This window comes from Microtus pennsylvanicus, chromosome 14, assembly GCF_037038515.1.
Source record: "Microtus pennsylvanicus isolate mMicPen1 chromosome 14, mMicPen1.hap1, whole genome shotgun sequence".
NCBI classification, from domain to species: domain Eukaryota; kingdom Metazoa; phylum Chordata; class Mammalia; order Rodentia; family Cricetidae; genus Microtus; species Microtus pennsylvanicus.
In genome coordinates this window covers 25,654,359-25,682,134 of record NC_134592.1, presented here as the reverse complement: position 1 = coordinate 25,682,134, position 27,776 = coordinate 25,654,359, and the positions used below count along the sequence as shown (strand labels likewise).

The 27,776-nt window shown below is 39.4% G+C and overlaps 1 protein-coding gene across 2 annotated transcripts in view; it reads right to left on the bottom strand.

Annotated features, from left to right (window-relative positions):
• The window catches only part of Cep128 (centrosomal protein 128), a 342,557-nt gene that overhangs the window by 208,652 nt on the left and 106,129 nt on the right, over positions 1-27,776 (bottom strand). For both annotated transcript variants that reach the window (XM_075948454.1, XM_075948455.1), the window contains 3 exons: positions 23,988-24,338; positions 17,683-18,333; positions 6,767-6,931 (listed from right to left, as the gene is read on the bottom strand). In XM_075948454.1, the coding sequence (XP_075804569.1) occupies positions 6,767-6,931; positions 17,683-18,333; positions 23,988-24,338 (1,167 nt within the window). The remainder of the gene's footprint in view (positions 1-6,766; positions 6,932-17,682; positions 18,334-23,987; positions 24,339-27,776) is intronic.

The window sequence follows — 27,776 nt, the reverse complement described above, 5'->3', positions numbered from 1 at the left end:
CAGCCTGGTCTACTACATACTAGGTTCCAGGGCTAGAAAGAAGACACCCAGTCTCAAACTTAAAGTGGCCCAAAGCACGAAAGAGTAATGCTCACAGTCAGCTCACAGCGCATATGATTTCCTTTATCCTCAAGCTTCCTTTATCCTCAAGTCAAGACCATGATGAGGATACAGAAACTACAGCCTGACAGCAAGGGAACCAGCATAGGACCAAACTAGGCCCTCTGAATGTGAGAGACAGTTGTATGGTTGGGACAGACTTCAGGGGCCACTGGTAGTGAGACCAGGATTTATCCCTACTGATTGTACTGGCCCCATGGAAAACATTCTCTTTGGAGGGATACCTTGCTCAGCCTAGACATAGTGGGGAGGCCCTTGGTCCTGCTAAAAAGCATGTGCTGGACTTTGTTGACTCCCCATAGGAAGCCTTACCCTCTCTGAAGAGTGGATAAGGGTGGGATGCAGGGAAGCTAGAGGGAGCAGGAGGAGGGGAGAGAATGGGAACATAGATGATAGATAGATAGATAGATAGATAGATAGATAGATAGATAGATAGATCGATAGACAGACAGACAGACAGATAAGAATACAGCTAATCTAGACTATAAACCCCAGGCAGAGATATACCCATTACCTTTTACTGTATTTAACAAATTTAGAAATCATGGATGAAATTTTGGGTGAAAGAACTTGAAAAATATGCATTGTGTGAAATGCCAACTCTATCTAAAAATGATTGAGTAAAAAGAGGAAATTGGCCAAAAAAAAAAAACAGCAATCACTAACAGATGTCAAAATAAAAACAAACTATAGTTTTTTAACTGACAGATAACATCGAATGTTTTTATTGTGTAAAACACATTTAAAGAGTGTACACACATTGCGGACTGATTAAATCAAACTGAGAAAGACATTTCCTCAGTGCCTAGCATCTCTGCTATGAGAGCACTAACTTCTACCCTCTTTCCTTCTCCAGAGCACAGAGACCTCTCTATTCACTCACTTCTGCCTTTCACAGATACATTTTATATGGAAATCTCAGAATATAATTGGTTTTTCTAACAAAAATCAATAATTATTTCCATTCCAAAACACATAAACATAAAACAAAAATAGCTAAATGCAGAAACCATGGACTAGATTCAACACTACAAATTCAATAAAAGGACACAAACCTGATTCATTTTAGTGACACTAAATAAAGGAAAAAATGCAGAGAATCTATGTCCAACTCTCTCTCACCCTGCTTCTATCCCAATGCCAGGCAAGACATTGTATTTTCTCAGTTTTAGAGTTCAACACTAAAACTATGCACAAATATAAATGGTAATTATCATTTGGCATGTCTCATTCATATAAGAAAATTACCCCCAGTGTTTTGTCCAATATAGCCAGGCCTCATTTTACAAATGATTTAAATAAAGCGTTTCATGGGAACAAAAACACACCTCCGTGAATCAGGATGCAGCAACACTTAAGTTCCTATGTTCCCCCCATTTCTTTGATGGCTCACAGTCTGTGATCTTAAAGTATTTCCTGATAGTTTCATTGAAGTTAATCTCATCCCTAAGGAACTAATAGCAGAAAACAAGATACTGTACAGACAGCTCAGGATCACTACTGAAATGAGCAAGTACTGCTTTAGATAGCTGAGCATCTCAACTATTAACTTCTGCCAGCAGACCAGCAAAGGTTCCTACCAAGTCTCACGAATGACAAGAACAGGGTTGCTCACCGTACATCCTCCTTCCAAAGGACAAAGGCAAACACTGGGTAAGCTGATGGAGCATTCAGGCCGAGTCCTATAACGTTTTAGGCAACACCACTTTTGCCTCTGGTCCACTGTTACCTAATAAACACAGCAATGCTAGCACAAAGACTTTGTGGAATATAGATCTTGGACAAACCTGAAGAACCTCAACTTTGATGAGGTTAACTAATTAAAGGTATGCATACGACAGCAACTCCTAAGAGCAGTGCATATGGGGACAACTCTTAAAGGAGAAGTGGAAAATGATGGCGGGAGGTATATCTAGTTTCCTCCAGCTATGGGTAGTGAGGAAGAAGAAACATATGCAATAATTCTAGCTAGAATACTCAAGAATAATAAATACTTTCCACCCATATAATTTCTCATTTTCTTGTATAGCTGAAATACAAGAAATCAGTAAAGAAAATCGCTAACAATAAATAAATGTCCTTCTGCTGAAATTAGAAAAATAACAATGAACATTACTTTCATTTTTTCACTATTTTTCTTATAGGCTTTACGTATCTGCATCAACTATTAGATATGTTATTGTACAAACTAAAGGAAAAGGCAATATGTATTTATAAGCATAATAATATATTAAATACTGTCATAATTTTAAGCACCCATTATTTCTAAAATAGTGTACAAGCATGTTTAACGTTAAAATCTACCTTAATACACAAGCTACATAATCTACACAATCACTTTGAAACCTCTAGGAGTAACAGCATCATTCATAAACCTCTACCTATTAGAATATAAATTTTTAAAATTAGATCAGACACAAGTGTTTTATACTTCAGATATTTAAACTATCAACATGAAAACATTGTTTAGCTGCTGAGCATAGCTGATACGATTGCCCTCTAACTCTGGTAGATCCCCATATGCTAGTGAAGCCAATACAAATGTGTCTGAGATATAATGAACACTATTATGAATTTTGAGATGAATGCCAGAACAATCAAAAGGTTAACATCAACAAGATCATTTTAGAACAAAGGAAGAAATAAAGAATTTTTCCTATAAAACTGAAGCAAAAGGAATAATAAACTTTAATGACAGTATGCATAGGAGAAAATTTCAGTAACATTTCAGAAGAGCATTTTCCCTGATAATTTTAATAAAAGTCTGAAATACATGTGTAAACGTTCTGTGGGTTATACAATACTTGTTCCCTGTTATGGAAAGTGGAAAAATAACACCTGTCAAAGTAACAATCAGAAGGTAGAGAAAGCACATTTTAATACAGCATCACCATTAAACATATGAGCAGGAAAAGTGGAAGGTAGTGACTTGATGCACACAGACTTACGACAATCCTCCCCAGCCATCAATGCTATCTATCCCTGTTGCTAATGCGCTATAGGAAGTTTACTGCAATCTTAGCTTTTCTTACATCTTCGGACAATAAATACAGCCAAAAGAAAAGGTACAAACAAAATGGTATTTTAAAAGGTGTGTAAATGTGACACTGTCTTGCACATGTGTTTGTTGTGTTGTGTATGAAAAAGAGAGCTTCCACATGTTTATGCTAATATTAAAGATAGACAAGCAAGAGTACCACTGTGAAATACAGGCTTCCCTTGGGTTACAACATAGCCAGAGGAAATCCTGCTCATCTGTTTCACTTCATGAAGCCTCATCGGCCTAAACAGTAACTAAAGTCCTTATCCTTTCCTTCACTAACAGAATGGTTTTGCTTTGTTTATACTATTTTGTTGTTATTGTTGTTTTCACATCTGACCTTGTGATAGATAGAAAGATAGATAGATAGATAGATAGATAGATAGATAGATAGATAGATAGATAGATAGATAGATAGATAGATGCATACATACACACACACAAACATATATATATGCCTAGCACACCTACTATGTGTTAGACCTCTGTGCCTGCTAAAGGAGGCTGCTCGTTGGTTCTCGGCTGCTTAGCCCCAAAATAATTACACAGAAACTGTATTAATTAAATCATTGCTTAGCCCATCAGCTCTTGCTTTTTATTGGCTAACTTTTACACATTTATTTAACCCAATTCTATTAATCTGTATATTGCCACGTGCTGTGGCTTACCGGCTAAAGTTCCAGTGACTGTCTATGGCAGAGCTACATGATTTCTCTCTTATTCTGCCCTTCTTTCTGCCAGCATTCAGTTTACTTTTTCCCACCTAGCTAATTTCTTCCCTGCTATAGGTCCAAAGCAGTTTTTGTTTTTATTTATTATGTGTGGTAATCACAACATACAGAGAAAAATCCCACATCATGTGCCTCATCCTAGATAAAAGATACCCAATGGGTTGAGGTGTGGCTTTGGGGTGCCAAAAAGCCGCAGTCCCACCCACTCACCCCTCTTCTTCCCATGCTCTACACCTGGATGTTGGACCCCTATTCCTCTTCTGTGAGTTTCCTTTTTTAATAAAGAAAAATTTTAGTATACTCTATTTGGAGTTAGCTTAGGATTATTTAACTAGAGTTCCCCCCCAATTTGATGTGTTCTGCATCAAAACCTTGTCTCAAACCCCGCCCCACCCCCAAACTCCAAAAGCAGAAACACACCAGCTCCAAAAATTTGTCAATGAAGAAAAAAAAAAAGGAAAGTGTGTGTATGGGTATACGGGTCTAACAAGTGAGAGGTTGTGTGTATGTGTATACGGGTCTAACAAGTGAGAGGTTGTGTGTATGTGTATACGGGTCTAACAAGGGAGAGGTTGTGTGTATGTGTATACGGGTCGAACAAGTGAGAGGTTGTGTGTATGTGTATATGGGTCTAACAAGTGTGTATGTGTATACGGGTCTAACAAGTGAGAGGTTGTGTGTGTGTGTATACGGGTCTAACAAGTGAGAGGTTTTGTGTATGTGTATACGGGTCTAACAAGTGAGAGGTTGTGTGTGCGTATACGGGTCGAACAAGTGAGAGGTTGTGTGTATGTGTATATGGGCCTAACAAGTGTGTATGTGTATACGGGTCTAACAAGTGAGAGGTTGCGTGTATGTGTATAAGGGTCTAACAAGTGGGAGGTTGTGTGTATGTGTATACGGGTCTAACAAGTGAGAGGTTTTGTGTATGTGTATACGGGTCTAACAAGTGAGAGGTTGTGTGTGTGCGTATACGGGTCGAACAAGTGAGAGGTTGTGTGTATGTGTATATGGGTCTAACAAGTGTGTATGTGTATACGGGTCTAACAAGTGAGAGGTTGCGTGTATGTGTATAAGGGTCTAACAAGTGGGAGGTTGTGTGTATGTGTATACGGGTCTAACAAGTGAGAGGTTTTGTGTATGTGTATACGGGTCGAACAAGTGAGAGGTTGTGTGTGTGTGTATACGGGTCGAACAAGTGTTTATGTGTATACGGGTCTAACAAGTGAGAGGTTGTGTGTATGTGTATACGGGTCTAACAAGTGAGAGGTTGTGTGTATGTGTATACGGGTCTAACAAGTGTGTATGTGTATACGGGTCGAACAAGTGAGAGGTTGTGTGTGTGTGTATACGGGTCTAACAAGTGAGAGGTAAAGGTTTGTAATGAAACTGAGCCTATCTGCCTTCTGCCCTAGGGACCATGCAACTGAAACATGAACTCTTCAAATCTCTGACAACATACACCTGGAACATCACCATCAGAAGCAGGTAAGACACATTTAAATTAAGAAGAGCAAAGTGAACTTTACATTTTCAACTGACCACATTTCTAGTAATTTTTAATATTTTTGATGCACGATTAATACAAACTCAGAGAGAGAAATTAGGGTTCAACCTGAAAGTCAGAAAAGAAAACCAGCCAGCCACTGGCTCTTACCTCAACCGCAGTCCAAAAATGGCAATCCTGCCTCCAGGAATCTCAGAATGAGACTAAGAGCTGTCTCCTCCCATCTTATAATCCTCTCTAGTTCTGGGATAGAAGGTGTGCGCCTCTCACCTGGTTTCTATGGCAAACTAGTGTAGCTACTGGGATTAAAAGTATGTGTTATTGCTTCCTGGCCTGTAAGGCTGGCCAGTGTGGCTGTTTTACTTTCCTGATCTTAAGGCAAGATTTATTAAAATACAAACGAAATGCCATAAATATTTTTATTTCTAAGTGTGTGCATTGTGACAGTAAGCTGTAACAGGTGTGAGCGCCTGTGCCGGTCAGAAGGGGTTGGGTCTTCTGGGGCTGGAGTTACAGGCAGTTTGTGAGCAGTCTGATGTGGGTGATGAGGACCAAACTAGGGTCCTCTGGAAGAGCAAGAAATACTCTTAACCACTGAGCTGTCTGTCTAGTCCTTTGACAATATGTCTTAAATGTAGATATGGAGATATAAAACATTTCACACCATAATTTAATTGTAGGACATGTAGCATCATATCCACAGTAGCAACACACTGGTCACAGATACATTAAGTATGCAGAGCAGTAGAGAGAAGCCAAACAAAGCCGTAATAACAGTAGAACTCAGCTGGTAACCACACATACCTAGAATCCCAGCAATCAGGAGGCTGGGGCAGTGGAAGGGAGGGAGGAGGGAGGGAGGGAGGGAGGGAGGGAGGGAGGGAGGGAGGGAGGGAGGGAGAAAGAGAAGAGAGAAAAAGAAAAAGAGAAAGAAACAGAGGAAGGAAGGAGTGAATGAAGGAAAGAAGGATGGAAGGAAGGGAAGGAAAGAGGGGAGAGAGGGGAAGAAGAAGTGAAGTAGGGAAGTGGGAAGTGGGGGACAGAGGGAGATCATATAGGTAGGCAGGCAAGACAGTGCATTGAAATCCCTAAATATAAACATATTTAATTGCAAATTTCAAACTAACCTCAACTTTCCCTGCAAATTCCTATCTGAAAGCCCAGAAAGAAATTTAAAACAAACAAACCAGAGTGTGACTGATCGGTGGAAATAATAAAAATCAGAACATTCTAATAAATTATCTTTTTTTTCCTGGTACCAATGTAATTTTCCTAAAGACATAGAACACTGTTTGTTAAGTAGCATAAATAAAGTATATTTTAAGGAATTTGTCCTTCAAATGGGAATCCCTCTTTTTCCGCATTTACCTTTTCCTCTAGTTGGTCCTTCAAACACTGGTACTTCAGCTTCAGTTTTTTGTTCTCGTTTTCATTCTGGGCTAATTCCTCCGTCAGCTTCTCACACTGGGATTTCAGTTTCTCCAGCTGACAACGGTGGGCTTTAGCCATGTTCTTATCTTCCAGGCTTTCTGCCTGAGGTAAAGAAAAAGAGAAAAGAGAAGCTGACTGGCGACAGCCGGGTGACACCGCACACAGTCCCCACGGTGGTAACGGGGAAAGCACTGCGAGAGTTTAGTGCTCTTTGCATAAACAGAAACCGAGCGCAAAGCAAGGGTGCTCTGGGTGGATTCGGTACATCCCAAACACTTGCTAAGTGACAGGTACCACAGTACGGTGCTGCGGATGACAGAGATGAGCCATACAGAAGTCGGAGAAAACAAGTCAGCTTGACATCAATGAAGGAAAAGTACTTGGGCCATACAAAAGTCGGAGAAAACAAGTCAGCTTGACATCAATGAAGGAAAAGTACTTGGGCCATACAAAAGTCGGAGAAAACAAGTCAGCTTGACATCAATGAAGGAGAAGTACTTGGGCCATACAGAAGTCGGAGAAAACAAGTCAGCTTGACATCAATGAAGGAGAAGTCCTTCCTGGGTATTGTGGCATAAGGAGGAGGCTAACCGATGATCGAGGAGGGCGTTATTACAGAAGATCCCCAAAGGGACACTTCAAGATGATGCTCTCAACTGCTCAGCTTCCTCATCTACAAAAGGGCTTACCTTCCTTCTTCCTCCTCCCTGGATATCAGGAAAGACTCACATACTTCTCACACGATGTAATATTGATACGACTCTCATGGGACACAGAAGAACCATATGAATGACCTGTCCACCACCAGCAGTATAATAAAGTCCCTTCATATCTACCTTTATTAGGGTATGACCAAACTCAACACTTTTTTCTCCATTCATTTCTTTTGGAGATTATAATTTAAGTTTCTCCATTGCACTTCCTCCCTCCAAACCTCCCATAATAGCACTCCTCACTCTTCATCAAATCATGGCCTTTTTTCACTAATTGTTGCTTCATGCTTCTGTGTGTGTGTGTATGTGTCTGTATAATCTAATCTAAAACTAACCTGTTGAGTTCACATAACGTCACATAATGTTACTTCAATCTGTGTTCTCAGGGCTGACAGCTTGACACTGGACAGGTATTTGGTATGCTCTTCCCTGGGAAGGACTCTCTCTCCTACCCCCAGCTTTATTCCATCGCCTGTAGCTCGCTGGGAAGGGTTGAGGGTTTGGAGTTTTTCCCATCCTGTCTGACATGTTCATTGGTGTCAATTTTATTTGGCTCACTCTGAGTGGTCATCAAACTCAGACTTTAAGAGATGTGTATTAGGGTCATATGAGTAGCACGTGAGTAAGTGCACACACACACACACACACACAAAATACACACGCGAGCATACACACAATCTTAAAATTCATACGGAAACACAAAGACCAAGGCGAGGCAAAACAATCCTGAACAAAAAGATTTTGCAGGAGGTATCACCATACATGACTCCAAGTGTCAGCAACTGTTTACCCCTTTATCTTCTCAACATCCTGAGCAGGAAGAGGCTTTACTAGCTATTCACTCCTGCTTTGAGCCTTGAGTTGTTAGTAACTTATGCGGGCACACTGTGAATAGAAGCAGGCAGAGAACCTGAACCCAAGATTTTGGCCTCACATCCACATTCTCAACAGGGATGCTGCCATAAGGTTTTAACAGCACCTGAACAAGAGTGTCAGTAGGAACTTGACACATCTACCAGTCACTAACAGTTGACAAGCAATTTCATATAATCCTTTTAAAATATATGTTTTAGCACCTAAAATGTATGAGCTTTCTTTTCCTCCATGGTTGGTACATACATGGACACACATGCACACTAGGCAAGCGCTCTACCTGAGCTACAAGGCAGCCCTGCCTCCATTATTGTGTCTGATACCCATGACTAATTAGGCACGTAGGAATACAATCATTGAAAACAACTTCCTGGAAGAAGTTTTGAGAGTTTTAAACAAAATCTATATTTTATTTCCTCCACAAAATTTAGCTAAGACCTGATGCTGTTTTGAATTAACAAAGGAATTGATTTTTTTATGAGCAATCCTGTATTCACAGTCCCAAAATAAATTTACAAAATAAAGTCTCTCATCAGGAAAATTGCTCAATTACAATTTTAAGTTTCAGTAGACTGCTTTTTACTTACTTTATGTCCTATAAACAGCTCGGGTTGAATAGGAATCTTCTCCTGAAGGTCAGTGGCGATGTTAGCGCCTGCTCTCAGGCCCTCAATATCTGTGCTCTTCTCCCTCCCTCCACACCTCTGCCCAGTCATATCTCATTTGAAATCTGTGAAGACTCAGACATCTACACCACTGAACTTGTCAAATTCTGTTGGAGGTTTTTCCTCTACACAGGATCTATTTCTCAACATATCAGTTCTTTCATTTCCCCAATATTTTACTTCTTTGGTGCTCTTTTTTTACCTGCTTTTTATTTGAGGATCTGCAAAGTCATGTGCTCACAATAGCCAATTCTTGTTCCTATTTTGGTGGTAAAGTATTAAGAGAGATATAGCTTTACCAATATCACGGAGTCAACAAGGGCAAACGTGTAGCCTTCAGCTTTGGTCTCTAGTAGAAGGCTCTCGAGAACAACTTCATGGAAGAGGGAGTCAACCTCATGCTCTGAAAATGCTACCACCGTCTAGAGCATGTCATAAATATTTTCAATTGAAGACGAGCCCTGAGGACGGTGACTAGATATGATGGGGTGATCTGTACAGAGACTAACCACAGGCCGTGTAGCCGAGCACGGTTAGCCTCTCAAAAAGTAGTAAATTATGTGAAGTTGAAAGACACAAAAACCTAATATTACAGCACGAACAGCCCAAAATTCTCCTGTGTATCATTCAGGATGTGCAGTCTGTGAGGAACTTTGCTATCGACTTGTTTTACTAAATATAAAAAAGAGACTAAGTAGAGTGACATTGGTGACATTCCCCCAGGATAATACTTGGCTTAAAGTAGGCAAGTGCTGGGCCCTCACAGTCTCAGCTTCTCCAACAGCACAACACCCTGCTCCGATCTCAGGATTTGACTTGTTTAAAAAAGTCAAAAGGATTCTGAAAATCCAGAGTGATTGAACAATATAATATTTTTCACACAAGCTACTTTCCCGGGCTTTTGGTCATCTCACTGTAAACAATTCCAAAGTACTTCCTAAACAAAAAGCGAGGAACTCATCTTTTCATGTACCACACTTAAATTCAAACTACAATGATCCCAGAGCATGGCAGAAACAAGTTCCAGGACTTGCAGCTTTCCAAGCACTTTAATCCAACATCCACTGAACAAATTTCTCTATGTATGAAAGCTGAAGCTAGGCCCCACCGGGAGACAGAAAGACGCCTGAGATGTGATGACTATCTGCCATGAGACTAACAAACATCCAAGGCTGCCTAACTGTATTGTGCTACAGGAATATTGGAGGATGGAACCTCGGCCTCAAATGAGAGTCTGGCCAATGCAGCAGATTTTCCGAATGAGCAAAACTCTTGCTTTAGATGGGAGAACACCACTGCAAAGAGACAGCAATGGAAAGCCCATCAGTGAGGCATGTGGAGAACACACAAGCGAACAATATGCACAAGAAAGGAAAGTGAGGCAAATGAGGGCAAGCTGGGCTAAAGATGGCAAAGAGTCAATAAACGGTTTATTAAGCAGGAAATCAAACTCAAATACCTATTTTCAGAAAAGAAAGTATGTAGTGTCTGAAGGAAGAAGGGGGAAAGTTAGGAGTAGAAAGTGAAGGTAGAGAAGCCACTGGGAGGTGTGTGTAGGTTTTCAAAATTACATCCTGTGCCTTTTCTGTCAATACCACGAGATATTCGGATATTCATCTACTGTCAAGGAGATTATACTTCTAGCTTTATCCTAACTCAAGCCAGAATATCTAAATGCATAAATGGTGATCTTTTTTTCTTAAGTTTTATTCTTCTTTCATACATTGCATACCAATGGCAGTTTCCCCTCCCTACAGTCTCCTAGATCCTCCCCCCAGATCAACTCCTCCTCTGTTTCCCTTCAAGGAGGAGGAGGAGGGGAAAGAGGAGAGGAGACTTCACAGGTTGTCAACCAAACATGGCATAACATGTTAGAATAAAACTGGGCACAACTCTCATATCAGGGCTGGATGTGTCAACCCAGCAGAAAGAAAAGAGGCCCAGGAGAAGGCAAGAGTCAGAGCTATTCCCACTCACACTGTTAGGAGTCCCGCAAGAACAATAATCCACACAATCATAAGGCATATACAAAGGCCCTGGCTCAGACCCATTCATGATCTGTTTGTTGCTTCAGTTTCTGTGTACCCCTATGAGTCCTGCTTAGTTGGAATCAGTGGGCCTGGTTTTTCTGGTGTTCTTGATCCCAGTCCTACAATGGTCCCCACTTTTTCGGGTTCCCCTAGCTCCATCTAGTGTTTGGCTGTGGGTCTCTGTATCTCCTCCCATCCCTTGCTAGATGAAGACCCTCTGCTGACAACTGGACTAGTCACCGATCTGTGAGTACAGCAGAACATCATTAGGAATCATTTCACCGACTTTTTTCTTTTTTGCCAGTTCTTTCTGGTTCTATCCTAGGTCTCTAAGAGGCTCTGTTTCTGATTCCTGGCCATCCAGGTAATGTCAGGCATGGGTTCCCTCTCATGGCAAGTGCCACAAGTTGGACCAATCATGGGTTGGTCTCTCCCACAAGTTATGCACCACCATTGTCCCAGCACATCTTTCAGGCAAGACAGAATGTAGGTCTAACGTTTTATGGCTGGGTTGATGTACCAATCCCACTGCTAAGAGCCTTGCCTGGTTCTAGAAGATGGCCAGTCCAGGATCCACATTGTGCATCACTAATAGGCTTCTCTAGGGTCACTCTGATAGACTCCAGGGAGTTACCACTATACTAGAATTCAGCATCACCCCCTAATTCTAGTTCTCTCTCCAAGTACTCTTTTCCTCCATTTCTCCCACCCCCCACTGGAAGTATCCTGTTCACATCCCCACCCACCCCAGGCCACCCACAAAACCTATATTCTATTTCCCTTTCTCAGGAAGATCAATGCATGCCTCTTTGAATCCTCCCTGTTACTTAGCCTCTCTGGGTCTATGGATTATAGCATGATTGTCCTTAATGGCTAATGTCCAGTTATGAGGGAGTACAAACCATGTTTGTCTTTCTGGGTCTGAGTTACCTCATTCAGAAAGATCTTTTCTAGTTCCATCCATTTGCCTGCAAATTTCATGATGCTGTTTTCAACATCTGAGTATTACCACATTGTATAAATGCATATTTTCCTTATCCATTCTTCATATGAAAGACATCTATGTTGTTTCCAGTTTCAAGCTATTATGAATAAAATGACAATGAACATGGTTGAGCAAGTGTTCTTGAGGTAGGATAGAGCATCCTTTGGGTATATTCCCAACAGGTCTTGAGGTGGATCAATTTCCAATCTTCTAAGGAACCTCCATACTGATTTCCATAGTGACTGTACTAGTTTTCACTCCCACCAGTAGTGGGTAAGTGTTCCCCTTGCTCCACATCCTCCCCAGCAGGAGCTGTCACTTGTGTTTTTGATCTTAGTCATTCTAGCAGGTGTAAAAGGGAATCTCAAAGAATTTTTGATTTTGCATTTGCCTAATGGCTGCTAAACATTTAAGTGTCTCTCAGCTATTTGAGATTCCTCGATTGATAATTCTCTTTTTAGATCTGTACTCCAATGTTTAATTGTATTACTTCATTTTTTGATGACTAATTTCTTGAGTTCTTTTTTTATTTGGAATACTAGCCCTCTGTCAGATGTAGGGTTGGGGAGTATTGTCCTTTTAAGGTCTGTAAAGAATTATGTTTAAATTTTGATGGGGATTTCATTGAATTGCTTTTAGTAGAAAGGGCATTTTTTACTATGTTAATCCGACCAATTAGTGAGCATTGGAGAACTTTCCATCTTCTAATGTCTTCTTCAATTTCTTTCTTTAAATACTTGAATTTTTGTCATACCAGTCTTTCACTTGTTTGGTTAAAGTTAACCCAACGTATTTTATATTATTTGTGGCTATGGTGAATGGTGTTGTTTGCCTGATTTCTTTCTCGGTCAGTTTGTCAATTGCGTATAAAAGGGCTACTTTTTGGCATGGAATTAATCTTGTATCTAGCAACTTCACTAAAAGAGTGTTTTTTTTTAATCAGTTATAGGAGTTCCCTGGTAGACTTTTGGGGGTAACTTATGTATACTATCATATCCTCTGCAATTAATGATACCTCAACTTCTTTCTTTCCAGTTTGCATCCTCTGATCTTTTTCTTTCCAATTTGTATCCCCTGATCTCTTTCAGTTATCTTATCGCTTTCACTAGAACTTCAATTCTGGTTCATATTGAATAGATATGGAGAAAGTGGACAGCCTTGCCTTGCTCCTGGTTTTAGTGGAGTTGCTTTGACTTTCTCTACATTTAATTTGATGCTGACTATCAGTTTGGGGTATATTGCCTTTATTAAGTTTAGGTAAGCCCTTTGTGGCCCTAGTCGCTCTAAGATTTTCATCATGAAGCAGTGTTAGATTTTGTCAATGGCTTTTCAGCATCTAATGAGATGATCATGTGTCTTTTCTTTCAGTTTGTTTATATGGTGGATTACATAGACTTACTCTCGTATATTGAACCATCCCTGCATCTCTGGGATGCAGCCTACTTGACCATGGAGAATGATTTCTGAATGTATTCTTGGATTTGCTTTACAAGTATTTTATTGTGTATTTTTTTCATCTATGTTCATGAGGGAAATTGGTTTGTAATTATCTTTTGTTGAGTTTATCTGTAGTTTGGGTATCAGGGTGACTGCAGCTTCATAAAATTAATTTGGTAACATTGCTTCTATTTCTATTTTGGGAAATAATTGAAGAGTATTAATGTTAGCTCTTTTTTGAAAGTCTGGTAGAATTCTGTGCTAAAACTGTCTGACCCTGGACCATTTTTGATTGGGAGACTTTTAATGACTGCTTCTATTACCTTAGGAGTTATAGGTCTATTTAAATAGTTTCTCTGATCTTAATTTAGCTTTTGTAAGTGATATCTATCAAGAAAATTGTCAGTTTCTTTTAGATTTTCCAATTTTGTGAAGTACAGGATTTTTAATTATGACCTAATGTCTGTTGTGTCCCCCTTTTTGTTTCTTATTTTGTTAATTTGGATATTCTTTTTCTGCCTTTTAGCTAATTTGGATTTAGTTGATGTTCTCAAAGAACCAACTCTGTTTCCTTGACTCCTCTTTGCTTCTATTCTGATCCAATCTATTTGGTGTTCTATAAATTTCTTATACCTTTATACACATGTCCTTCTTTAGGTTAGGAAAATTTTCTTCTCTGATTTTATTAAAAATATTTACTGGGCCTATGAGCAGGGATTCTTCTCCTTCATTTATTCTTATTATTCTTAGGGTTTTTTTTTTCAGTGTTCCAGATTTCCTGGATGATTTGCATCAGGAATTTTTTAGATTTAACACTTTGATAGATGACTTTCTTCTATGGTATCTCCTATGCCTAAAGTTCTCTCTTCCATCTCTTGCATTCTGTTGGTGGTGCTTGCATCTATAGTTCTTGTTTGCTTACGTAGATTTTCCATCTCCAAGGTTTCCTCAATTTGTGTTTTCATTATTGCTTCTATTTCCATTTTCAGATATATGACAGTTTTATTCATTTTATTCAGCTGTTTGTTTTTTTTCTTGGCTTTCTTAGCTTTCTTGAAGGGATTTATTCATGTCCTCCAATTATTTGTATGTGTTTTCCTGGCATTCCCTGAAGGATTTTGTTCTTGTAGAGAACAAAACCCTTTTAACTGAAAAATTATTACCAGTTCCCAGTCATGAACATAAAGCTTATCACACAGCCAAATTAAGAGTGGTAAGCAAAAGTGATCAAACGAAAGGACGCTCAGCTTCAGTGACAATCATAACTACAAGGTCCTTGGCCAAGGCACTGCCCTGTAGAGCTGACAAGGCATTTTGTGGTCAGCATCATGCAAAGCCCAGCCTCCCTGTGAGGCTTACACTACTCCTCCACACCTTGTCCTTGTTGACAACAGCTCATGGTTCAGTCATCCTCTTCATATAGGTTTTTGACATATGATGAATTAATCCCTTCATAATATCACCATAATCGTCCAAATGGCCACTCAAAAGGCTAACTTCAAAATTACTTATTCTATTTCACCCACGTTCACAAGGAAAACCCACTGGATGGCCATCTGGACCTTAACTCTAAAATTCTGCTCTCAAAGAATTTCTGACTGAATAAAAACAAACAAAAACAAAAACAAAACCTCTAAAAATGGACCGTTAGCTCCAGCCCCTCTCTCTCTTTTGACCAGAAATGCTTCTTCTTCTTGTCTAGCTGCCCGGCAGTACTTACAAGTCCCCACACTGGTCAACACCAGTCTTCCCAGCAAGTGTCTGCCTATTAGTGCTCAACTCTTCTTCTCCCATACCAACCTCCAGACCATCCAGACATCCTCATCCTTGTCTTCTAATGTCTGCAGAGGAAGAGAGGCTTTGTCTACTGCTGAATGTGGAACATTGTGTCTTAGATCCAGGACCCTCATATTTCTTTGTGGGCTTTTGTTGTAAAATAGAATGAACACATTTTTACTTCTTCTAGCTTATCACATGAACACTAAATATTTTATGTTTATTTATTTATGTGTAGGGGTGTTTTGTCTGAATGTAGGTTTGTGTACCATAGACATGACTGGAGCCCATGGAAGCTAAAAGAGGACACTGGGTCCCTTTAAACTAGACTTATAGACAATTGTGAGCCACAGTGTGGTACTGGGAACTGAACCCAGGTCCTCTGATGAGCAGCCAGTGTTTTTACTTGCTAAGCCATCTCTCCAGCCCATTGGTCATACTTTTCTTGAAATATCCTGCTGGGATTCCAAGACATCATTCTCTCCTGATTCTCCTCCTGTCTCCTGTTTAGTCTTTTACTCATATTTTCTAGAATCTCTTTCTCAGTTATTTTTTTAATTGTTGGCATTCTAGATATTTGTTCTCCTCTTTCTCTTTGTGCAATGGCCCAAATCTTGTGAGAGAAGCTAACATCCTTGAGTCCTTGGTTTCTACATAATTTCACCCTACATTTCAATTTCCCCTCATCTCTTGACACTATATGCTCTCAAGTGCTCTATACCTAGACTTTCATAATTAAGCCTAAGATTCTCCCACTTAACAAAGTCAGAAACTAGAGTTGCCATTATTCTCTCCAGATTTTCTGTGCTGTCTGCATAGTCTAAGTTCACAAAAAGTGCCATAATTCACCTACTCACCAAACTTACTACCTGGTTGGTTTCTGTCCTAAATCTTTCCCAGAACAGTCAAGTGACAACTCAAGCAGATGACTACATAGACTCAAATCATGTCTCTACTATTCTGCAGGCATGTTATTACTTAACACTTCTGTCTCAATTTCCTTGTAAGAAAGTGATGTACACTACTGTCAGGAATGATGTATTCAACTACTAGTCCTTACAGCTGGAACTGACACAAAGTGCTCAAAAAGATTTTCTACCAGTATTACTGTAGTGGCCAATCAATCAGCATGTAATATGAGCTCTTCGCCATAACCCTAATTCTAGTTTGATTCATGTCCTCATCATTCTAAAAGGCTATTGCACCTTATTTAATAAATATTAAAATACATGTCTTTTAGATTTTCCCATCTTCCATTTGGGATGTTAGCTTATATGACATTATGTGACAGCATATCACAATTCCACATGTAAGATACGGTATTGTTTTTCTTAGTGCATCTTAAAATTGTGGTGACAAGGACTACTAGTGAATCCCTTACCTATTTGTCTACCCTTCATTCTGATCTGCCACATCAGCTAGTGGTCCTCAGACGGCTACTGCCAGAAGGCTAAACAAAACTGGGAAAGAACCTATGAGACAGTGTTCCGCAGGTATCAATTACTTCGTTATCATGTTCTCTTAATCTTAAGTTCTTCTACAGTAGTAGCTGCATTGCAAGAACTTCTGAAGAAAAATTATTGCTAAACTTTAACAATTTATCTATTTATTCACTTATTAAACAAATATGAGCAAGGTATCAGAAACAATCTGAGGCTCTGATCATACGGTTGAAACAAATCCAACCTTTTGTGAGTTTCACTCTGACAAAGGGAAATTAAAAACATAAATATGTAATATGGAACCCTTACCATTTATGTACAATAGAGAAAAAGCAAAGCAGGGAGATGGATAAATTTAATGCAGCTGACAACCACTTGATTAATAACTGCCCCACATGGTAACAGTGCCAACGACATTAGATTTTAAGAGCATTTCCACAAATGAAAGAATCTCAATTAGGGATTTACCTAAGCAGATTGATTTAAAAAGGAAAGAGTAAATCACAGAGGCCTTGGGTTGCCACAACATATAGGCTGTGTAGCTTTAGTTACCATACAAATAAGGACTGTGGCTATAGCTTCTGTGGCCTTGACAAGTCTTTGCCGTTTGTATTTTAGAAGGTCATAAATGTTGAACGAGGGCACGTTTCAGGTCCAGGACTTACAGCCACCTCTACCTTTCCTGAACTCCCAAAATAGCTAAATGTTCTCTTTAAAGGGCTCCTATGCTCTGAAATAGATGCTCCCAGGAGCTGCTATAATTCATTTCAACCTGGCCGAATAGGAATGAATAAACCTCTTTACTGTTGGTTTTATCTTCCCTGCAATGCTTGGGAATACAGAATGATCTCTAAAAGTTTATGCTTTATTAACTTCATGAGTCACCAGAAAAAAATCCTGTCAGTATCATCAAGATAATTGAGCAGAGGTACCTTCAGTGTCCTGATATGATTCTCTGCTTCACTCTTTTCTTTCCTAAAGTGCTTCATCAGCTCCTGGATATTCTGTTCATGCTTCGTTTTCACACTGTGCAGTGATGATGTGAGATCTTCCAGCTCCCTCTGGTGAACATCTCGTTCTAACTTTAACTGTGTGATAATGGTAGCCGTTTCTTCCTCTTTAGACTTTGTCTGGGCCGTCAGTTCAGAAAGATTCTTGAGCACAGCTTTCTTGGCTCTCTCTTCTTCGGCCAATTTATTAGCCAGATCTGCTCGGATGGCGCTCAAGTCCTTGATGGCCTCTTGCATCTCAAGAAGCTTGGCTTTGTCCTGGGCCTGGCTTCTCTTGAGCTCTGCAATTTCCTCCTCCAGGTGAGTTTTCTCAGCCTTGATCTGGCTTTGCATCTTACTCTGTCTTTTCAGTTCACTCTCCAGTCGATGGATGGTGTCTAGGGAGTTCTTGACCTCCAGCTCGAGTTCAGCTTGGTGAGACTCAACATCACTGAGTTTCTTCTCCTTACAGTGAAGCTCCTCTTCCTGCTGGGCACACTTGGTCAAGACATCATTGAGCTCCTTCCTGAGACTTTCTATCTGCTGTAAGGCTGGATAAAGCTGGTTTTTCAAATCATCTTTCTCCTTTAGAATCTAGTGGGTTACAAAACCAAACCAAAGAAATGTTACTACAAAATTTACTACGCATCTTCCAAGTAACAAAATAAAACTTAATCCATAAGGAAAAAAATTCATTAAATCATATTTTGCCTATTTTAATGAATAATAATTTTAGACTGGAAATGGGAATAAGCATATAATCAGTTTATAGCTATGTAAAAATCACATATTACACTACCACACTAATAGGAACATGTATTTCAGATACCTGTTACCAAAATGTACTAATCTATAATGATCAACAATTAGTCAAATGTAAGATAAAATCAAGCAAAGGGGAAAAAAACCTCTGATGTGACTTTACTACATACTGAAACATTAAAACATTGCTTAAAATAACAATAATGTATATTGCAGTATTATACAAAAACAAGAGGTAAATGATAATATGAGGAACCTAGACAACATATAATAAAGGTTATGATACATGATGTGTGTCACTTGTGATAAACTAATCAAATAATGCCAATGTCTGAGAAGAAAGAAGCACAGTAACAAACAAACAAGAAACCTGGAGATCCCACAAAGACGGGCATAAACTCTTTAATTATGGAAAGGTACTCAAGAGAAATCCATCCCCTGAGGGTAAGAGTAAACTGAGTGACAGAGGCCAAGAACCAACCATCCTGGTGTCTGATTATCAGCACATTCATTTCAAACAACAACAGCAGCCAGTAGAGCCAAGTTATTTCCACCACACACTGACCGTGAGCAATGCTTATGCTTGCTGCTGGTTCTCAAACGCCCTCCTTGCTATGATAATGCTCAAGATAATGACAACAAAAATTACTCTTAAGAAACAGGAGGGAGATCGGTGCTAAACCCCTTGAGAGATTTGGAAGAAATAATGGGGGAGTGTAGAATAACAAAGAGAAAAGAATGTTCTAGCCAGGTAAGTACAAGAATGATATTGTCCAAAACCTTGGTAGGAGCAGAAAAGGGACAACTCCTCAAAGACCTCATGCCAATCACCATTTTATTTTACTAAGAGGTTCACAGGGGAGGGCTTAATGTTATTCTCCTGTGGAAAGGAACACAGAAAATGCCAGTGCATTCCTGAACTGCACCTCGTAGGCCGCAGCACATGCTTGAAAAGTGAAACACTTTAGCAATACGCCTTCTCACCTTAAATTATTAAATAGTTCGGATCTCAAGCAGGTTATGACATCTCTCGGCAGGGGAGAAATGCATAGATGGAAAAGGTGGCAAATGAAGATCCTTAGAGTCAAACACAATCAAGCAAAAAAGCTCCATACACAAGCAAACTGAAAGTTCTGCCAACTCAGCAGGAACAAAATAAGAAACACAGGGATCGCTAGTCATATGACAATATAGGAAACCTGGAGGAAAAGCAGAAACATGCATACTACAATCAAACTCGGATTCCTAATTCTTCCTCTTTACTTTTCAAAGCGTATCTGAAAGCCAATGATTTCTAACAGCACTTAGAAAACGAGAAACTAAACTATCCGGACTAACAACCAGACCACAAGAGCGATGCCCTGCAGTCTCCCTGTGTGTTCATCTGTGAGCTACTCAGGTGCACCATGGTGAGACCCTGTGGATTTCTTCTATCCCAATATGGTATGATAGACCATGCCCTCCTGAAAGGTTGCTGTGAACACCCTCAAAAAATTACTTCACTCAACTGCCAACTGAGATGACCCTGGCACACAGGTTATACCATGAAAGACCTAATTAACGATGCCCCCATTCAACAGGAAGCAGTTTAGAGAGAAAAAACTACACCCATGTTCCCAAATATTGTTTATAAATGTTCTTTTACATTTAAAGGGGGCTATGATATAGGTATAAATAATTTGCATTGGTATGGATTTTAAGGTCAATTTTGTTATATGTATATGTGTTTCTGCTCTTAATTGAGGTATTGTGATTGTGTAGTTCATTTAAAAATGTAATGTATAATTAAAAAATATAGGTTGTTAATGGATAATGATCAATAATAGTCAAGTTTGTAGTCATGTTAGATTTTCTAGATATATAGAGATATAATTCAGTTGGATAGGCATTCTTCTTATCTTTCAAAGACTACAAAATATGACATTTTAAATGTTTTAATAATTTAGGACTGTTCATGACAGTGAGACATGTCTGCTCCTTGCAGCACCAATCTACTTCAAGAGTAAGATGGGTATCAAAGAGGATCCTTATGGAGTTTGATAGCCATTTGGGCAAGAAACTGCTCTTGCCTGGACTGATACATGAACTGGACACAAAAAACCCACAGAGAGAGGACTGCTAAACTTGCCTAAAGGTGAGATGGTCTTTCAGGGTTCCTGATTCATAAAAGAGTCTACAAGACATTCTGCAGGACACAGCAAAAAATGACTAAACTGTCTTTAAAATTTCCTGCTTCATGGAAGAGTCTGCTGGATACTATGGGCCTGAAGGCCAAAGATGGATGCCCCAACAGTACAGAGAAACTTTGGGTGACTGTCCAGGCAGCGAGATGTCTCTGTCATTTCTAGAGTTTTGGATTTCTTGTTTACTTAGGTAATATTATATCCTTCTGGAGTCTTTGATGGAGTTAAAAAATGGTTATAGTTATAGTTTTCCATTGTTACGATAAAAAATAAGGTAGTTATAAATATTATAAATGTAATTCTTGCTTGATAACTGTTTTGCTATATGTAATTTTACTATGTTAAAATAAAAGCCTTCTTTTTGGTGTAAACAGAAAAGGGGGAAATAATGTGGGAGTGATTTCTTTCTAATCTGTTGTTTTCATTGGTTAACTAATAAAGAAAACTGCTTGGCCCTCTGATAGGGTAGAATCTAGATAGGTGGAGTAAACAAAACAGAATGCTGGGAGAAAGAAGCTGAGTCAAGAGTCGCCATGATTCTCCCACTCCAGACAGACACAGGTTAAGATCTTTCCTGGTAAGCCAGCTCGTGGTGCTACACAGAATATTAAAAGTGGGTTAGATCAATATGTAAGAGGCTGAAACTAATGGGCCAAGCAGTGTTTAAAAAAATACAGTTTCCGTGTAATTATTTCGGATAAAGCTAGCCAGGTGGTGGGAAGCAGCCACCGTACATATCTCAACAGGCCCTTGCTTATGCCCTCCCCTTGAAGGAAAGAAAATGACCTGATCCTATCTGCTTTTGATGCCATTTTTCTATGATTATATGATTTGGGGTTAAAATTACATGTCCTTTAGCAAGTGAAATAGTTTTTGTCATGTGACCAAGATTCCATAAATGTACATAAGAAGAACAGAAGAAATGGGGGGGGGGGTTTAGAGAGAAAAGAAACCCTTAGTCATTTAACACCCTTTTAAGTGGCAAATCTTAAAGCAGAACATAAATTATGCTACAAAGAGAAACAGACTAAGCATAGAACCATTTTACAAATAGAAAAACTGCATCAGTTAGCACACAAAATGGATCAACAAAGTTACAAAGTTATTTATTACATTCATTCCTTAAACTACAAGAAGTTACATTTGTATCATTTTTACTTTGATATACAGTTTCAAATATACCCAAAAGTCATTTTGTGAAACTAATTAACTCTAAACAAAAAAGTGGATGATATTATGCCTTAAGATATCTTTGTGATTTTTATTAAAAATTAAATCTTAAGTAAATATTCCATATAGGCAATATTCAGTAAGCTGCTCTCTCTCTCCCTCTCCCTATCTCTCTCTGGGGTGGGGCAGTGCGGGTATAGGTGTATATGTGTGTGCCAATGGGAATTGAACCCAGGACACATAATATGCCAAGCGTGCATCCTATCACTGACCTGTGACCCCAGCCCGACATCAGGATGTCTTCCCCTATTACTCTCCACCTTATGATTTTAAGAACAGGTCTCTCACTGAACCTGAACTTGGTGTTTTGGCTGACCCGACTGTTCAGGTAACCCTCAGATGAACCTGTCTCTGGTTCCCAGTCCTGAGATCACAGATGTGCACCACTGTACCTAGCTTTTCCATGGCTTCCCAAGACCCAATCACAGGTCCTCAGACTTGAACAACAAGTATGTGCCATCATCCTAGCTGCTAGATACTATTAAATTTTCTCAAAATTCTTCACCACATATTTGTACGTCACAGATTTACTGAACCCTTGGAGCCTCCATGAAACATTTCTAAGCCTCTCTCCCTTGATTAATCATTGCTCACACTGTAACATGCCACATTAATTTTTAAGGTTTTTAAAGGATAAATTACAATGCCTGCTGTGATAATTGTAATCCTATCCTAACTGCAGCAATCACTTTAAAACTACTTCTCTGCTTATCATCAGTAATGATAAATGATAAAAAATAATTTTATCAGGAATATTCTGGGAAATGATTGTTTAATAATTTTTAGTATTCTAAAAACTCAATCTAATAAGTGCTCAGCACCATAAATCAGGATACTGCCTGGTGACATGGACCCTTCTAAATTTCCTCTAATGAAGGCAGATCCCCAGACAGCTCCAAGTCCATCAGCAGCAACTCTCTGCTCTCTGGCTGCCTCCCCTTACAGGCATGTCCACAGAACCAGTTGCCAGGCTAGGCCGACAACAGTATAATCAAGGTAAAGGAAGTTTCTGAGATCAAATCAATTTAGATTCGAGTCCAGAAGCTTTGAGACTGCTTTACCTCCTGGCAGCTAGTCACTTAACTGTGTCTGATGAGTTAAAACAGACGGCACTCCACAGTGCGTACAGGCTTCCCTGATCTTAAATCTGAAGAATATATACTTAAAAGGTAAAGCATCATGGTCATGACATTTGACCCAAAATAAGTATGTCATTGTAAGTGATGTCAGATGATTCTATCAACATAATTGTCCTGAATTTTCCTTTTCTGATGCTATTTTTATTATTTCCAAAGAGAGTCCACTTACACAAAATTCTTCTGGACTATTTTGAGTTCTTGACAAACAACAAAGTATACACAACAACCCCAGACCAAACATGGACAAAAATCTATCATGACTTTTTAACATCTGTGTTTAGTTCAAACCAAAGATACAGCTGAAAATCAACACAGGGGCATTAAATCTATTAGAAGTAACTGATTGTGCAAGAGACAAGATACAGTGAATACTCACCAAGACTAGCACAGGCTTTCTGCTGCTCTTAGGAGAGCATAACATAGTCAGAAGGAGCCTTGTGATCTGAAGGCACTGCTCTGCCAATGAAGCTGTCAATGTCACCCCTGTAGACCAGCCTATTCCAGCACCTCCCAGAAGAATTCCTTAGTCACTACTACAGCTTTAACCCTCTCCTTTCTACCCTGGCCTTCAGTCAAGGTACTCAAAGGAATAAGACTGGAAAATCCATGCAGTAGGGAGTGTGCCATCATGCTAAGGGAGATGAAGTGACTTTTCCTCTGGAGAGTTAGAATTTTGAAAAATAATTCCAATTAGGGAACTCATAAACTAAACTGAGACAGAAGGTAGAAGATCCCTCAACTCTGAAAAGCCACCAAATATTAAAATATTTTAGAAGATCTAAAAAATGCAAACATGAAATAATGTTTTCCCTTCAACTAAACAATGTGTAATGGCTTTTTGTCTGAAGGTGTATCAATTGGTGTAGACCTAGTATGGTCTCAGGTGTTTGTTCAAAGGATGGATGGACAAACACTAGGAACCTGGTGCTTATACCTGATTGTTCTTATCTGTCAGCTGGTCCAGGGTTTCTGCTTGTTTCTCCAGTGCCCGCTCCAGCTTCTTATGCTTCAGCTTCCACTGACGGATGGAGTCCTGGGCCTTCGTTTTCAGGTCTTCTCTCCTCTTCTCTGCCTCCTCTCGCAGGGCTTCTGACCTCTGGAACTCACTAAGGTAGTGCTCTGCCTGCTTGGTTGCATCCTCTGCGTGATGACTCAGCTCTGAGATCTGGAGGTCACTGCGCTTACGATCAGCCTCACAGGTCTCAAAGTGATTCTGGATCTCCTTAAGTTGATCTAGCATCTGCAGTTGTTGTTTTTCTCTGAACTCCAAGTCACGTGTAAGAGTCTAGAATGAACACATGGAACATTAAGATTAAATTCTTGTCAAGGTTGGGTGTGTGCCATGCTAGCCAAGGCACTCTGAGACAAGCCTTCGCCACCCAGTTCCATTCACCATCAATCTAGAAGGTCGGATTCATTGCTGTGTATTTAATGTCAAATTAACTTGGGGTAAACTAGTACCTCTCTTCCACACTATATCTTTCTAATTGTCACAAAATTAGAAGGCAGTGCTGAGAAAAATGTGTTATTTTAGTAACTACCTACTGCTTTATTCAACTAAAGCAAAGTCAGTGATTTAAAATATGTCAGATTATTAGAAAACTCTTAGAAGCAATTACGTAGCACTTCACTATCTGGCAGCACATGAAACATATTATAATAAAATAATAAATCAGTAACAATAACATGAGCATTAATGATGGAAACCCCATGTTGATAACACTGTGTTTAAAAGTTCCTTTCAAAGATTGCCTGTGAAGTGGTCACAGTTATTTCCAGCTTTAGCAATGTAATAAAAGTCTAAACAGTTCTCTCATGCTGTTATGAACTACTGCAGTAAAAACTTATTCAGGACATTTCTTTTCTTTTCTTTTTTTTCTTTTTTTTTTTTTTTTTTTTTTTTTTTTTTTTTTTGTTTTTCGAGCCAGGGTTTCTCTTCAGCTTTGGGGCCTGTCCTGGAACTCCCTTTGTAGACCAGGTTGGCCTCGAACTCACAGAGATCCGCCTGCCTCTGCCTCCCGAGTGCTGGGATTAAAGGCGTGCGCCACCACCGCCTGGATCAGGACATTTCTTTAGTCAAGGCAAGTGTCTTTAAACCTAGCTTTCCTGAAATAGGGTGGAGTGGGCAATTTTTACACTTGGAAATTTACACTAAATCATGATGAATAATACTTAATAAGAGAATTAATTAAATATTGAATGTAAAATGAGACTAATTGGTTTTATACAAGTAAAACAAAGTTATTTTACTCATAAAACTTTGTAAAAAATTCATAAGTACAGAAATTAAGCATTTAATGTTTCACAAGAGATATTCCTCCTGACAGTCACTTTCCTACACCTAGAAATGACAAATAATTCTAAAATGTCATTGGTTCAAAAAATAATGGATGCAACAGGCTAAAATGATGCTGTGATTCAGAGGAGCAATAAACATTTGTCCACCTGAAGGCATTGAAAAATAGGCAGGCTAGAAGTACTTACAGAGTTCTGGCCTCAACAGCAGCGTTTTTCAGCCTCAATTTCATTAACCATGATCAGTGGCTCAAAACTAAGCATCACTCCCCTTTAATTTAAGAATAACCAAGCTACCATCCATAGAACTACAGAGGACAGGTATAAAGTAAGGATCTAGGGGGGACAGAAAGATCTCCTTAGGAAGAGAAAAAAAGAGTAGTTACAGATGGATGGGGACGCTGGAACTGGAAAATCAAGTGGGGAAGGGAAGAGAGAAGGGACAAAGGTGGGAATACAGGGAGAGACAGCTATAAATAATGGCCACTGGAGGGATATTATGGAAACATAATACAGTAGAAGCTTCCTAAAATATATACATATATAAAGGCAATCAAAATGAAAGCATCAAATAATGGAGGTGACAGGACACCGACTAGCCATCTCTTGTCATAAAATGAAGCTTCCAGTACTGAAATGAGGTTAGTCTAATTGAATTGGTTGGCTACAGGGGTCCCATGTGAACCACCAAACAACCTAGGTTATGGCCAAGACAATAGTCATTCTCCACATACTGACAGCAAGGCTGAAGTACAATACCCAACACAACTCATTGAACATAAAGAAGCTGAGCTGGTGTCTACATAGAGCCTTCACCCCTACCTGCTACCATCTTTGGTACAGGAAGGCACTCTGCATGCTAATAAAAAAGAAACATAAACACAGTCTAGCCATAAATCCTTTTACCTACAATGGAGTCTGACCTACAAGATAAACTAGAGCAATGGTGGCACAAAACTTGTAACCCATATCTGACACTGCTTAGTTGACCAAGAACCTCAAACTAGATAGCCCAGGGACCTAGAGAAAACCCAAATATTACTGTTCTAAAAGAAAGATAAATAAAAGTAACAAAAAATGACTTCTAATGACATCCTGCTGTACTCTAGACCAGTGTCTTGCTTCGCTATCATCAGAAAAGCTTCTTTCTGTAGCAAATAGGAACAAACACAGAGACCCACAACCAGACAAAATGCAGGGTTAGAAACCCAGGAACACTCAACCCTAAGCGGGATGTCTCTATCAAATCCCACCCCTTGGGGCTCAGGAACCTAGCAGAAGAGGAAGTAAAAAGAGTGTAAGAGTCAGGGGACATATAGGCCATCCAGAAAACAAGGCCCTCTACATCACCATGAGCAAAGGTCTTAGAAACTCACAGAGACTGAGACAGCACGCACAGGGCCTGCATGGGTCTCCACCAAGTCCACTATGTATATGTTACAGCTTCCAGGTTAATGTTTTCGTGAGTTTCTGAGCATGTAAACAAGTTGTCTCTGATACTTGTACCTTCCCTTCGGTTCTTTGCTTTGCTTTATCCAAATCCAATGTGTTAGTTTTTGTCTTATGTTATTATATCTTATTTTATTATCATCACTTAGAAGCCTGTTTGTTTTCTAATCTGAGACCAAAAGGGGGTGGATTCAGATGGGAGGGAAGCTGGGGAGGAAACTGGGAGGAGTAGATAGAAGGGAAATCATAACCAGGATATATTCTGTGAGGAAAAAAATAAAACTTTTTTCATATAAATGAAGTCAGTTTGACATTATAACAAAAATTCCTTTTTAAACAAATAACCATGCCTTGAAAACAAGGTTCATGTTCAGAGCAACAGGTTTGCATTTGCTCAGTTGCCCAAGTTCAGGGCAGCCTGGAAGACATGAGTCACCCCTTTGTCCGCCCAAATCAAACAGTAAACTGAGAACTGTGCACTTGCTTGCATGGAAAATTCTAAGCTGAGATCAGAAAACTCTAAGTGATTGTGGTTTACTGTTTGCCCTTGTTCTAAAAGTTTTACAAATACTGTAGAAATCAACATTACTAATGAGCAACAACCACATGATTCTACATTTGACAGCAACAAACAAGTGAACTTTCTTGTTTCCTTCTTGTCTCTTTTGGCAACAACAACTTAAAAGATGAGCAATTATAACCACCCTGTGTCAGACACTTGGCTCCTAGAAACAGTGTAAATACCAAAGAAACTGGCAGTTTAGTTGGCAAGATGTTAACAACCAACCCCTAAATCACATTCAACAACAGTGAGCGCTAAAATATGGTACAGAACTGTCTACAGGTCTACATGGTCTAGTCAGGCCTCCATGCTGCTTCATTTTGGTGGCAGGCAACCAAGACTTGCTACACTTAAAAAGCCGTCCAAGCTCACACACTCTGCAGCTGAAGGAAAGGCACTAGATATAGTATGATTTAC